This window comes from Maylandia zebra, linkage group LG10 (assembly GCF_041146795.1).
Source record: "Maylandia zebra isolate NMK-2024a linkage group LG10, Mzebra_GT3a, whole genome shotgun sequence".
Classification (NCBI taxonomy): Eukaryota; Metazoa; Chordata; class Actinopteri; order Cichliformes; family Cichlidae; genus Maylandia; species Maylandia zebra.
Window position 1 is genome coordinate 14,317,956 of NC_135176.1, and position 14,468 is coordinate 14,332,423.

At 38.4% G+C, this 14,468-nt stretch overlaps 2 protein-coding genes across 7 annotated transcripts; one reads left to right on the top strand and one right to left on the bottom strand.

Moving 5' to 3' along the window:
• Positions 1-891: 891 nt before the first annotated feature.
• Positions 892-6,140, bottom strand: LOC101465798 (cilia- and flagella-associated protein 100). 6 transcript variants are annotated; one of them, XM_076889114.1, is made up of 14 exons: positions 6,029-6,140; positions 5,611-5,710; positions 4,668-4,805; positions 4,507-4,571; positions 3,631-3,794; positions 3,424-3,507; positions 3,157-3,296; positions 2,899-2,986; positions 2,632-2,674; positions 2,390-2,535; positions 1,975-2,104; positions 1,655-1,857; positions 1,344-1,437; positions 892-1,038 (listed from the first exon to the last, which is right to left on the bottom strand). In XM_076889114.1, the coding sequence occupies exons 2-14, from the start codon at positions 5,630-5,632 to the stop codon at positions 919-921; spliced, it is 1,437 nt and encodes a 478-aa protein (XP_076745229.1). In that variant the 5' UTR covers positions 5,633-5,710; positions 6,029-6,140; the 3' UTR covers positions 892-918. The 6 variants fall into 6 exon arrangements, with proteins under 6 accessions (XP_076745229.1, XP_076745230.1, XP_076745231.1 ...); XM_076889115.1 differs by having other exon boundaries at positions 5,611-5,663; positions 6,029-6,132; XM_076889116.1 differs by having other exon boundaries at positions 5,611-5,663; positions 5,988-6,071.
• A 2,316-nt stretch (positions 6,141-8,456) lies between these two features.
• LOC101467939 (actin-binding protein WASF3) lies at positions 8,457-14,468 on the top strand. Its single transcript, XM_004563999.3, has 9 exons — positions 8,457-8,627; positions 9,840-10,050; positions 11,479-11,613; positions 11,715-11,868; positions 11,957-12,074; positions 12,166-12,350; positions 12,790-13,005; positions 13,085-13,389; positions 13,525-14,468. The coding sequence occupies exons 2-9, from the start codon at positions 9,918-9,920 to the stop codon at positions 13,680-13,682; spliced, it is 1,404 nt and encodes a 467-aa protein (XP_004564056.1). The 5' UTR covers positions 8,457-8,627; positions 9,840-9,917; the 3' UTR covers positions 13,683-14,468.

The following is a 14,468-nucleotide window of genomic DNA, read 5'->3' on the forward strand; positions in this document are numbered from 1 at the left end:
GGAGGGTAAGCACTCTATTGAGGTTAATACTTCTGAGCTGGCTAAGAGATTATGCCATTGTGAAAAATATTTAAGACCTCACCGATTTTACACCGCTAAGAAAGTCAGAAAGAGAGAAGACAGTTTTCAAACTACACATTAATATGAAAAACTGTAGCCATGACCAAGCTGCAAGTGAGCTGACATTCAGACACAAATGGCTGATCATTAAGTAATAATGATTTTAGATGGCAACATTCAGGTTATTGAGGAGTCAGTATGACCCCTGCTGTAATTAGAACATCAGCTGTAACTGCTGCTTTATTACAACCCTAATTCCAAAAATGTTGGGAAGGCTGTGTAAATAAAAACAGAATGCAGGGATTTTGAAATGTCATACACCCATATTTTATTTACAGTAGAATATAGAAAACATCAAACTGTTAAAATGTACAATTTTAAAAAAGAAATGGCTATTTTTTTTAATTTTATGGCAGTGACATATCTCAAAAAAGTTGGGAAGGGGCACGTTTACCACTGAGAAGAATCCCCTCTTCTTCTAAGAACAATCGTCTGCAAACTGAGGAGACCAGTTGTTGGACTTTTAGGGCGGGAGTGTTGCCCCGTTGTCTGATTTAGGATTCCAGCTGCTTTTTATTACCACTTACGTGTCATTATCATCCCAACTTTTCCGAGACGTTTTGCTGCCATCAAATAGAAAATTTCATTAAATACTAAAATACTAAATACTAAAAGTTTTCTATGTTTTACCATAAATAAAATGTTGGTCTGTGAGACTTGCAAATCATTCCATTCTGTTTTTATTTACATTTTACACATCCTCCCCAGTTTTTTAGACCTGAAGTTGTGATTATCACACAATCCCTGTGAAAACATGGACTCAGACAGGTGTAACAAGTAGAGCATTTGTACTTATTTTTAATCTGAGTCCTCGGCGAAGAGGTGGGAACGGAAGTCCTCCATCAAGGTGATGACCTCATCAACAACTTCAATCTTCTTCTTGACCGGGAAACATCTGGGCATGAGCTTTCGTCCATACTATAAGATTTTAAAGGTGGAGCCTTAACCATTAGTAGGATATAACTTGCTATGAGATTTTTTTTCTAAGCTAACTAAAATTGATTTGTTGGTAGAGCATTGAGAGGCTAAGTGTCTTTATTTCTCAAAGCTAGAGGTAACATTTCTCAATTGTAAGAAGAGCATTCTGTGTGTTTGTGTTGAGCTGCATTTTTACAGATGTTCCCCCTAACATCACACAACAACCACTTATATATGTGGCACACTGACTTAATGCAAGTACAGAATGTATTTAATGTTGTATGAATCTATGTTAAATGACTCACTGTTTTCTTGGCTTCATCCAGCGATCTCTGAATGCACTCCTTCATCCTTTCTCTGTGTTGCTCCATCTCCAGTTTAAGTTTTTCCTCTCGCTGTCTGGAGTGTGTAACAACATGTAATAAGAGAGGTAGTTATACAGTATACTGGATTTTTGTCAATGCACCAAAGACAGGAATTAAAATATAAAAAGAAACAAAACCCATTTTTATCTTTCTGGATTGTTAAATAAAAACTGGAGATTAAGGAGGTGGATAAAATTTACTATTCACAAGTTAGCCCTGTTTACTAAACATCTGCGTTCAGTGAGACAAACCTGCTCCTCTTCTCGCTGTCCTTGATGTTCCTCAGTGTTTTCAGCACGTCCTCTGGGATGCTCTCAACTTGCTGGAACAGCAGAGATATATGGTGCTCAAAACCAGTCAGCATCTCCAAAGTGGTGAGTTGGGTCGGCCGTTCATCGACGCATGAGGAATACACCTTTGCCACCTTAATCGCCAAATCATTCAACATAATATCCTGTATGTAAGACAGTTGTAGAAGATGAGAGAAAAAAAGGTTCCCCAAGGCTGCTTTGATTTCAAATAGGATGATATATTAAAAAAGTTGAGCATAAAGTACACTCTGCATCATTACCTGGTCCTCTGTCTTTATTGATTCATGGAGATGAACACTCTTTTTAAGCATGGCCATTCTCTTCTTTTTGATGTCAACTCTCTCCTTCATATCTTCTACATGCATGTTTAGCTGCTCTTCTTCCTCTTTCCTTGACACAAAGAAGAGTCTATCTATCTATCTATCTATCTATCTATCTATCTATCTATCTATCTATCTATCTATCTATCTATCTATCTATCTATCTATCCTTGGTGCTTTCCTTTTGCTTGGTTAGCAGACATAGCAGCAGTCACATAAATTGTAAGTTCAAAAAGCAACCAACCGCTGTCACGAGAGATCTGCAAGATACTGTGAGGACTTCTTCACAAAAGCCAAAATTCATGCTGTGTACACCTGGCTTTGAAAGAACTGTTAGAAAAACCGCGATTCTCACATTTTCTTTATGGTGACCTCGAAAGTGTGCTCCATTTTCTTATCCATCCTGGTGATGTTGTGAATCAGAGACAGGTTCTGGTCAGTCAGCTCTGACAGCAGGACGATTACCTCCAGGGGATCGAAGTTATATAGTTCCAGCTTGTCCTGCAGGGAAAGGTAAGTGAGCACTGTAAATAAAGCCTCCTGATGAAAATGGCTGTTGCTTTAATGATCTTTGGTTTTAGACTCACTAACTCTGACCTCATAGATTGTGTTGTTTCCATTCAGCTGGGAATTCTTCACCCTGAAATGAAATAGATTTTAAGATCATAGTTTTAAAAAGTTTTATTCTGCTGGAACTCCTACCACCTTCTTTGCTGTTGTTGCATTGCTCCCTGTTGCTCTGATAACATCACAGATTAAATTATCCAACAAAACTAAAACTAATCAAACTAACTAATCAAATTAAATGACCTGAGAATTGATAGAAAAGAACCAACTGGTGATAGTGTGTGTGTGCTTTCTTACACGGCATCACTGTGGTTTGAGAACAGTGTAGACTCACTGGTGGGAGGCAGCACTCTATCTGGAGTGGAATCCAGATCTTTCTCCAAGCCTGTGTTAAAGTTCATACTTACAGATCAGATGTATGTGAGCTTCTATGCCAGCAGTTATAATGCATTCAATAGTAACTCAGACACGGTTTATTTTTTAATAAAAGGCTGGTCTCCTATTTAAGAAACCCACACCAGTCTGACCCGTATCCATTTAATGTTGTTTTCCTACCATCTGGTCTGTCTGGCAAGCCTTTGGTTGTTAAAGTCGCTGCTTTCTGGGCTTCCTGCCACTCGGGAGGAGAAAGCTTGAACAGAACTCTCCTGTACCTCTTATATTCATTCAGAACCTTCTCAATCTTGGCAACTTCACTATAAAGAAGAAAGCTTTAGCATGCTACTTATTCCAAATTTGTCACTTTCTTTTACAGATCTATGCATTAAACCGATGCGTACCGCATTTAAGTGACATGCATGATATTCCTATTGTTAGCCATACCTTTTTAATATTGCTGTTTCATCGGTGACCTTCTCAATCTTATCATTCATTTCCTGTATGGAGCTACTTGAGTTTTTCAACCTGCTAAAAAAGCAGTTTTACAGTTATTACAACAGAAAATTATATTTAAATCAACCCATCCCCTATTCAAAACAATATTTATATCAAAATATCCCATTTTGATATGGGGAATTTTCTGATGCTTACAGATTTTGGGCATCCATAACTTTCTTCTCGACAGAGGTGAGGAATTCTTTCAAAAAGCAATCTTCAAATGCCTTGAAATCTTCAAGTCTTTGTACTACATACTTCTGTGCAGTCATGGCCTTTGCGGTCGTCTTAATCTTTGAACTGATCACCTTATCATCAAACTGGATTATTTAACAACATAAGATTAACATACTGTAAATTTGTCATAATTAAAAGACAGAAAAGCTTTGATGACTGTTTTCTAACAGAAAACACATTTATTAAAGAAATAATGAAATATGCTAGACTTTATGTGCATACAATTGAAAAAATAGTTCCAGATTTTAGGAAATATAAATCAAGGAAGAGATAAGAGCCAATACGTCCTTCTTTTTTAACAAACAAAATTTGATTTTATTTCCCCCGCTTCCAGTCTCTCCAGGCTGTAGCGAAATCCTAAGTAAGGCTAATCCCAAACATCTTTTCATTCAAATTAAAAGTTTGTCAGATTAAAATCTCTATAGCTCCATTTAAGAGCAGGATATTTGTACTTTTGCTCACATGAATTTTGAAATAATCTCGACCTCAGGATTAGTCCTTACAATTGAGGGATTCTTCTTGGGTCTAGAAAAACAAGCTAAACATTTTAATAGAAGTAGAACAATGTGCAAAAGTTTTGAGCCACCCCTCAAACAGAAATTAGTTTCAATGATTTTTGAAATATGCAACCATAGTTGTACAATTATAAGAACTAATGTAAGAGAAAATAATAGTGTCTGTATCTCTATCTAATTTTGATGGGCTTATGATGGACCTCTAAAGTTTTCTTTTCTTTTGTTTAATGCAACTGCTGATTTTGCAAAAACTATGCCTTAGACCCTTTAATTACATTACCTTTAGCTGCGCATTCTTCTCTGACATGAGGATCCAGTTCTCACTGCTGTCTCTCTTAGAAATGTCTAAGCAAAGAGAATAAGTCATGTCAACACTAGAGAGCAATCCTTCAAACCAAATGTAACCTTTAAAACACTGCATTCTGCTCTTTCTTCACCCACCTTGATTAACCTCAGACGTTGACATGCCTGTGAGGTCTTGAGTAGGGAGAGATGTGTTTTTCCTCTTCTCCCTTTCCTCCTGCTCTTTCAACAGCTGACCTATCACCTCATTTGTGGACATGCTTTGTCTGTCCTGCACTGAAGACAGTCAAAACAAACCCTAAAAATAGTTTTCAATACAGTGCTTTGAAACAGTTTTTGTGTATGTGTGTGTGTATTTTTCACACTTGCATGTTTCACATCGTTAAAGAAATGCTGCTGATCAAAAGGAACTCAAAGGCTCGTCTCAAATTTACCAAAAAGCATTCCCCAAGAATTTTGTGAAAATATTCTGTTGACTGATGAGACAAATTAAAAGGTTTTGGAAGGTCTAATTCTTGTTACACCTGGGATAAAAACAAAAACATCATACCAACAGCCAAACATGGTGCTGGTTAAGTGTGATGGTCTGGGGAAGAAGCATGGACCATGGATTCATACACAGTGATTTCAAAGACTCGTTGACAGTTATTCCTAACATGTGACTGCAGTTCTTGCTGCCAAAGCTGGTACAATCAGTTATTAGGTTTGGGCGGCAATTATTTTTTAACACAGATTTAGATAGTATTTTTTTCAAAATAAATTAATTCATCATGTAAAAACTGAATTTTATATTTATGTGGATTATCTTTGCCCAGTATTCAAATTTATTTGATGTTCTGAAACATTAAAGCGTGACACATATGACACAGGAAAAGAAATTAAAGAGTGGGCAAATATTTTTTCACAACATTGGAGTTAAGTGCTATATTTACATTTTACAATTTCACAACACTTTTTTTAACCAATAAGGTCCAGATTTCTAAATAAGTACATATTTCATCCGATGAAATGACACTACAAATATCACCAAAACTTTGTGAAAAACTAGCAATTAATTTTTACATATGATTTGGGTGCTTACCTGGCTGTAGTAGTGAAGACATCTCTTAGCTTGATGCTAGATTCGCTGTTGTTCTTACAAACAGACGTTTAAAGTCAGGTTTAGCCGCAGTTTCTTCAGACTACAAACAGCAACCATATAACAACACACTAATTCATAACAAAAGAAAAACACTGACTGCCCTACTGAAACGTGATGTTGTCATTCTTATCATTTTGTAATTCCACCAAAATCTTAAACTGGAACTAGCGTTAGCTTAGCTTATTTAACCCTCTGTGCAAGTAGAACTGCTAGCTTATCGACACCGTAGAAGTTAGCCTTTATGCTAACTTGTTGATAACACTTTTTATGCATGCTTTAATTTAAAACATGGTGAATTCAGAAATAAAATAAATTACCAAATACATAAAAACTCAATGACTGCACCCTCTGAACATACTCTTTCTCTTTATCCCATGGATAGGAACACTGGAGCTTCAAACTTTGATGTTTAAGATTAAAAGTAACAGACGACTGTCCTGGTTACTGTTGCCTTGTTTTTCTTCTTCTTTGCGACTATTGTTTAAGACTGAGGAAGTGGACAGTGTTTAGAGGAACTGTGTAAAAAAACTGCAAGAAATGTTTTACATTTTCTGATGTTTAGATGCAAATGTTAGTTCCATGTGCAAAAGATGATTAAAAAATAAATAAACGCTCATAACAGTTTCTCATATTTTATGTATTCTTCAGATTATTTACAGTAACGTGCAAAAGTCTTGAGCCACAGCAACTGAAACATGGGGTAACATAAATGGTTTTCAAACTGAGTTTGTATGAGTCTAACAAGCTTGGACGACAATATTTGGTATGACCACTTGTGTTTTTGAATATTGCCTGAAAGATAGAAAGATAAAAATGTTAAGTTGTCTGGTTCATCCCTTGAGCTGGGTGTCATGTTATGCTTGAATGATTCATAGATCACTGGTAAGTGGCATAACAAATAAAGAGAGAAAGAAATAAACAAACCAAAATCCCCTTTAATTAGTCAGATACAAAGACTGTAAAAAAATGCAACTGGTGTCAAAAAAAGAGAAGAAGAAAACTTTGAAAGACCTTCAGAAAACCTGGGGAACTATTGCTAAAGAGCTTCTTTTTTTAATTAAAAAAAGTCTGACTCCTTGGAATCAAAACCAAAAAAGAAAGAGATGGGTGGCTCAAAATCATATATTACTGTGCATTTGAGTGGCTATGACTAATAAATACAGCAAAAAAAAAAGTATACCATTATATTAATGTAATCAGAATGTTTACAGCATGAGACAATGAGGCAATACATGAGAATCGTTATTTTGTAGTGCAGACCCAGAAAGAATTAGACCAACACCAAGGAGAGCTGCAACCCCCAAACTTCTATTAGCCCCAAAACTCAAATAAAAAAAGCATTCAGGGCAAGTGTTGGGATATGTCACAGTGAACGAGCCTGGATACTCATATTTCCTTTTATTTTAAAAGGAAATATTTATCATGTAAAGAGTGGCAATGCTACCCTCAGACTACTCTTCCGTAAAAGACTCTACAGGAGGCTGGAAAAAAGTAATGCTTCAGTGCCCTCTAGAGACAAAAAGAACATGAAACTCTATGTGTCTTGGTGACGTTTTCTGCAAATCATGAAACACTTTAACAAAAAATATACATGAAAAATTACAGATTCAATAACGAGCTACCCCGTGCACATGTATTAGACAGCAAGCGCTTCAGGTCAGATGACAGAGCTCTGGTCTGATAGTTACCAGGGAATGATGAGTGACAAAGGGTTTGCTTTTAGGTCATGATTCCAGAGGACTGCAGCAAGCAAGCAATTCATTGCCCCAGAGAGGCAGTTATTCCACAGCAACTGGAAAAGACATCGCTAGATGACAAAGAACCACCTTTAAAGTGTATTTATGCGCATCTCAATTCTTCCTCTATATTTTAAAAAATTTGCTCAATCTGGACAAAAAAAGAAAGCAAAAATAAGGAGTTAACTTTAAACTATCACTTGTACAAACTGCATTGAGACAGCTGGATTAGACAATGTCTCAGAATAGGGTATGCTCCTGTAATAACTGAATCATAATTTCACAGTGTGCTACTTAAAAAGGTTTAAGCCCTGATATGTGGGTTACAGTACTCCCTCCCACAGGCCAGATTATGCCATCTGTGAGAAAAAAAACAGTATATCTCTGTGAGTGTGTGTGTGTGTGTGTGTGTGTGTGTGTGTGTGTGTGTGTGTGTGTGTGTGTGTGTGTGTGTGTGTGTGTGTGTGTGTGTGTAGCTTTCAAATAAAATTCTGAGTGTCTCATTTCACTCTTAATCCAGGTCATTCCTACTGTGATGTTAATAGCCTAAAGGGGACCGACACACTCCTGTTTACGCCAAGTAGTTGATCTGAAGTGAAGTGATAACACACACACAACAGACACCCATACACACAAAAACATAAGGAGCAAAAGTTAAAGAATGCACAAAATTAACCCTTAGAATTGAGAATACTATGCAGATTTTAACCACTGTATATATTAATTTTTTCTGCTAATTAATCACTTTGTTAAAACGGTCAATAAAATTTTTACTGCTTATCAAAAAGTGATAAGCAGCGTCTGTGTCACACTAAAGTTAAACTTTTCATTCGGTCTTGATTTGATGTCAAAAACTTGAGGTTGGCACACGAATATCCGATTCATAGAAGGTTGACTTGTGGCCCTTAAAAATAGGACTAATACATCCTGAAATAAAATACTGGATGCCATGGCGACTGTGATTGGATGACAGGAGTAATCTGCTGACTAAATCCCCTCATGGCTCAAGCTGTGATTTGGACTGGAGATTTGTTTTCAGAGTGAACTCCGCCCTGCAGAGATGACTGTCAACGTAAAGTACACTACAGACTGCAGCAGGCCAGCAAATAGTCTGTTTAATTTGGAGGAAACAGCTTGGACTCGACTTTGACAGCTTCTTCCCTGCGTGCTGACGTGAACAAAACGAGCCAACCGGCAAGCCAACGCTAAAGCTATTCTATGGTAGGACAATCATGACCAAGTTTTCAGCTGCTGCGAATGTAGGTCTGTTGTTACAGGTTGTGTTTTCTGTATTAGTATAAGAAAAACCTTTTTTTTTTCCTGTACAAGTAATTAATAAAATAATTTTAAAAACTGAAACGTCATACTCCCACCCCCCCAGATTCTGTGATTGAAAACATTTTTTAAAATACAATGTTATCATAGAATTGAACAGTTTTGTATTTTAAGTAATTAGTTTGTTGTTTCAGTGAACTTTTATTAAATGTTAACTGTCTAAATAGGAAGCCTGGTCCAGCTAAAGCTAAAGCAGTCTAAGGAGGACAAATAAAAGTTGTATTTTCCAAGGTCACAAAGTTTTAACATGAACATGCTACAAAACAGTCCTTTTGTCCTTTGTCCATTCAGCTATTGGTTATTAATTGATCATAAATAAATACATGAGGCTGAGCTCAAATTAATTGATAATATGCATGATAATAAGAAACTAACAGACAGCCCATTTGCTCTAACCAACAATATAAGCATGTAGTTTTTTGGGAATTGAAGAATGGACCTCTGATGCTACACCAAAATCATTCCCTCAGTGTCAGTCAAGCATTAAATGAGCATCCACTCCATAATTTAACATTTTCTTTGAGCTTCAGAGCTGCAAAAACAGCTGTTAAAATTACATATGGTAGTTTATGTTCTTGTTGTTACCTATATTAACAATGTGCTGGCATGGCCATCCCTTGTTTTCATCTGATATAGATATGTAAACAGGAATGCAAATTCGCTTAAAAAACAGTCGCACAGTGCCTGTGTTAGCTCCCCTTTTGTCACAATAAGGTTCCTGAATAAAACAGATGTTGCAGCGAGTACGTTAACCTCTTTGCAAAAATGGACAATTACATACAATAGGCGTACCACTTTGACAGGTAGTGATAAACTGGGACATTCAACAGCAAGTGGCCCAATGTACAAAGCAGCAAATATTGGAAAAAAAACCCCTCAAAGGTGTCATTTTTAATTTGTCTCTCTATTACACGTTCCCCACACACTTTTTAAATTGTAAAAGCATGGAAAGCTAACAAGCATACTAATGCATTGTGCATTATGCATTACAGGGTTGCTTTTTAAATATAAAGACACATTTAAAGTGAAATTATTAACTTAATTTGAGAACATTAGTGACTGTGTCGACTTTGTGCATTAATATGTTGATTGTTCTAGTCCACAGGTTGCAGTAAGAAGTGAGCTGTCAGCTCTGTCCTCTGACTCCAAGCAGCTGGGGAGATGTGAGAAGGGGTCATGCCTCTGGTGAAGAGGAACATTGAGCCTCGGCACCTGTGCCACAGTGCCGTGCCCGATGGAATTGGCAACGAGCTGGAATGTGTAACCAACAACACGCTGTCCGCTATAATTCGACAGCTCAGCAGTCTGAGTAAGCTTACAGTTGATCAGATTCAGAATAAAGTATCAATGCGTCTTTAACCTGTGCTCATTACATGCAATCAAGGTGTTGCCACTATTAAGCAAATCGAAATTTAAATCATAAGGAAAATTATACAGTAAAAAACCTAAACTATCTAAATATTCAGGGCATAATTACTTCAAGTTGTGAAAGATCGTTAGAAGTGATGGGGTGGGAAACTAATTTGCACACAGTGATTTTTAGCTTGATTTATTATGCATTTAACAGATCGATTTGTCACAACTAATACATAATATGGACCAAAGTACTTGGCCTCCTACACCTTACTTCTAGAGGAACTGCTCAGCCATTGAAACTCAGGCCATGAAGCTCCCAGTGCAGTTTTTGTGCTGATGTTAATGCTAGAGGAGCTTTGGAGCTCTGCACTTTCTCCCTGCTCTGTAACTTTACATGCCACTTACAAATGATCGTGGAACATTTAGGAAGGAAGGCATTTCAAAAAAACTGACTTTTTGTAACAGTAACATCCTGTTGCAGCACCACACTCAAATTCTTTAGGAGGATTGACACTTTTGAAGATGTTTGTAAAGGGAGACTGCTTAGTGCTTGAATTTATACATCGGTGGCAGTGGGACTGAAAATACCTATATTCAAAGATTAAGAGGTGTGACCTAATCCGTTGGCTACATAGTGTATATCAGTCCTGTAACACAACACAATACGCATTGAGTTTTCTGGGGATAATAATTTGACATATTGACATATACCCTCTATGTCATAGGAGTGCTTTTGTTTTCTTAATCCTTTAAAAGGGATTATCAGATAAGAGTGTCACTTAATTGCTGGCTTTGAATGAGGGGAGAAACAAACAAAGAACATATTTTAAGGGTATCAAATTTGTCAGTGTGTGATTTGTTGCAGTCGTTGCTAAAATGCATTTCACTCTGTACACAGGTTTGTGCAGAAGTACAGTGGTTAATGTTAAACATGTTGTTGCAATGTCTGTATAAAGATTAGAAAGCCTGTGTGCTTTTGTGGTTACAAATAAGTGAGAGGAGACAAGAAGAAATCCTACAACATATCCTTTGATAGTTTGTACATCCGTGTGTGTGTGTGTGTGCGATTAGTAAACTTACCGAAGCTTAGAGCTTAGCGTACAGATTTGTACAACAGCACGATAAGATGGAAAGTAACTGGGCGGAGACACAAACACAGGCAGTCTAATTATAGCTTTTACATTAAGCAGACTAGAGCTGTTTGAAATGTGCCCCTGACTGAGTAATGGAAACAAACATTTTGAGCAGTTTAATTTAGATAGTTGATATCAACACTCTGCCTTTAAGGTGCCATTATCTTTTAAATGTTATTGAGATTTGACACACCTTTCCATTTATTGCTTTTCCTCTATTCTCTCCCGCTTTCTTGCTCTGGTTGCAGGTAAGCATGCAGAAAATGTTTTCGGGGAGCTTTTTAATGAAGCCAACACCTTTTACGTGCGCGCAAACTCTCTTCAGGATCGAATTGACCGCTTGGCCATCAAAGTCACCCAACTAGACTCCAGTGTGGAGGAGGGTTAGTTCATTGGGTATCAGTGAATCTTCTTCTGTTTGTTGCTATGGTTATTCCTACACGCTTTATATCAAACTTTCCTCCTTAATTTTGCTTTTTTAAAGTTTCCCTTCAAGACATAAACATGAGGAAGGGCTTCAGAAGCTCGAGTGTCCAGGACCAGCAGGTTTTATCCAAGGGCAGCCTTCCTAGTGCTGTAGCCGACATGTACAACAGCAGTGACAGACCTCCTCCTCTCAGCAACCTCACTGCTTACAGGTGCTGCACTGTTTTTCTTTCTTTTTTTACTGTTCTAAAGTTAGATATCTGTCTTCAGTTAATGTTGGAAATTGGTTTTTAAATACAGAGAGGATTCTACTGATGCAATGAAATACTACTCTGACCCATCATACTTTTTTGACCTGTGGAAAGAGAAAATGCTTCAGGACACAGAGGAGAAGAGGAAAGAAAGGCGGAGGCATAGGGTCAGAGTGCATTTTACCCATCATGTTTACGCATGTACGTATTTACTTACTGACTGCTTACTCAAACTCTGTATTCCTGTTGTTTCTGCAGGAACAGAAGCGATGTGTGGACAGCAGCACCATTCAGCGTGAGGTGAAGAAGGTCAGAAAGGCACGAAACCGCAGGCAGGAGTGGAACATGATGGCGTTTGATAAAGAGCTCCGTCCAGATCACAGACATCCACAGAGTCTCAGGCGAGGAGCATCATCTGAGGGCTCCCTTTCACCAGATGGGAGGTTAGAGAAGCTACCAAGATTGTGTTTTGGATAGGTTTTCAATGTATTTTTCTGTATAATACAACGCTACAGAGGGAATTAAAGAATTTCCCATCTTTGGGACTAATGATGTAGATCTTATTTATCCTAGTTGTATTTTTATGGAGAAATTTGTAAAATTATTGTAGATTTATGTTACTTTTAAAATAAAACTTAGCAGATGGGGGGGACTTGTGTGTGTGTGTGTGTGTGTGTGTGTGTGTGTGTGTGTGTGTGTGTGTGTGTGTGTGTGTGTGTGTGTGTGCCCAAAAGGAGGGGTAGATCCGTTTTCACAAATAGGACCTTGTGACCCAAATTGTAATATCTTTGTTGTGTAAAGCGTCGGCTTTGATATTGTAACAACAAATCTACCATCTGGATCTGCATCTGCATGACAAACTCTCTTTTACTGTTTATCCAGGCCTGACCTCTTAGATTACCCCATCCCTCCAGTGCCTGCCCATGCTGCTTGTAACTCTGCCAAGTCTCACGTTCCTGGGAACACGCATCCCTCACCACCTGTGGAGCATGAATACCAAAGCATTGATGTCAACTACAAGAGAGTAACCTATGCCGCAGCAGAGCCTCGTGCTGCAGACCGAATGAACGGTTCAATTCGTCTCCCTGCAGATTACAAGTATGTGAGAGAAATTGAAATATAATATACTCTTTTTGGGCATCTGCAACTTAATCCTCTTTCTTTTACTGTCACACAGGTCTATCCCACCACCTCCTGCCCCCGGCCCTCCAATCCCATCAGCCCAGACAGCCTTTGGTTTTCCACTGGGTGCACATCCTCCAGCGCCACATAATGGCGTTGGGCACGCGGGCCCGGGCTGCCCACTCCCACCAATACCTCCTCCAGGGAATCACACGGTCCCTCAACCCCCGGGTCCCCCACCTCCTCCTCTCCCTCCGCCATCTGCACCCTCACACCTAGCGGGACACAGTGAAGGCTGCAGACGTGAGACCAAACCTGTGAGAGACGCAAGAAGTGACCTGCTGTCTGCCATCCGCATGGGTGAGTCAGCGTGCTTAGACGCAGTTGGCATGGCTTCCAGCTGGTCAGATGAGCACACATGTGAGCAGCTAACACTCTGTGCAATACAGACATATAATATTCTGTCCTCTCTCTACATGTGTGTGCCCTCATTAGGCATCCAGTTGAAGAAAGTCCAAGAGCAGCAGGAGCAGCAGAGCAAGCGGGAGCCAGTGGGGAACGACGTAGCCACCATCCTTTCCCGACGCATTGCAGTTGAGTACAGCGACTCTGAGGAGGACTCTGAGCTTGATGAGAATGAGTGGTCGGACTGACAAAACACTGAATTGGTCTTTTCTCCACTGGATCTTCAGCACAGATGAAAGAAAACTGTGAAACACTCCATCTAGCTCCATCTAGTGGAGTCTTTGTACCAAGCCACTACTGCCAAAATACCTCTACCTTGTAGTTTTTATTTCTACTTTCATAATAAATATTTCTTTTTTTTTTTCTTTTTTTTTTTTTCCCTAAATATTTCATGAGCAACTGAACCACTAATCTAGCACATCTACACAGTTTGCACCAGTTTGTTTTGTAACAGGTTAATATCCTCATTTCAAAACTGAGTCAGTGTGTGATAAATCACACAGTTCTATCACATGGAAATGTGACCCATTAGTTTCTTAAGATTGTCTTTGTATACTGCTTGTTCTAGCAAAATGTCCTTACGTGATGACCTCCTATCTTTGTCCAGCAGCATCCCAGCGGAGAGCATTTCAGTGTAAGAAAAGCATAGGTATAAATAATACATGTTACCATTGGCTGACTTCCACATAGCTTCTTTAGTTTCAAGGTCTTTGTATTAGGCACGCTGGCTCATTGGCACACTACCTAACTAGCCGGCTCAAACACTCAAACACACAAGTAGAGCAAGCCTGTGCTTTCCCTACTATGACAAGTTAAAATATGTGCTGTGATATAAACAAGCACTGAATCATACCATAATATTGAAAGATTCAAGGGTTTTTGTTTTAATTTAATCTTCCTAATCTCACACTTAATTCCATTAGTTTTGTAATAGCTACCTCAAGTTGTAACAATTTCTCAGTTCTGATTGTGTG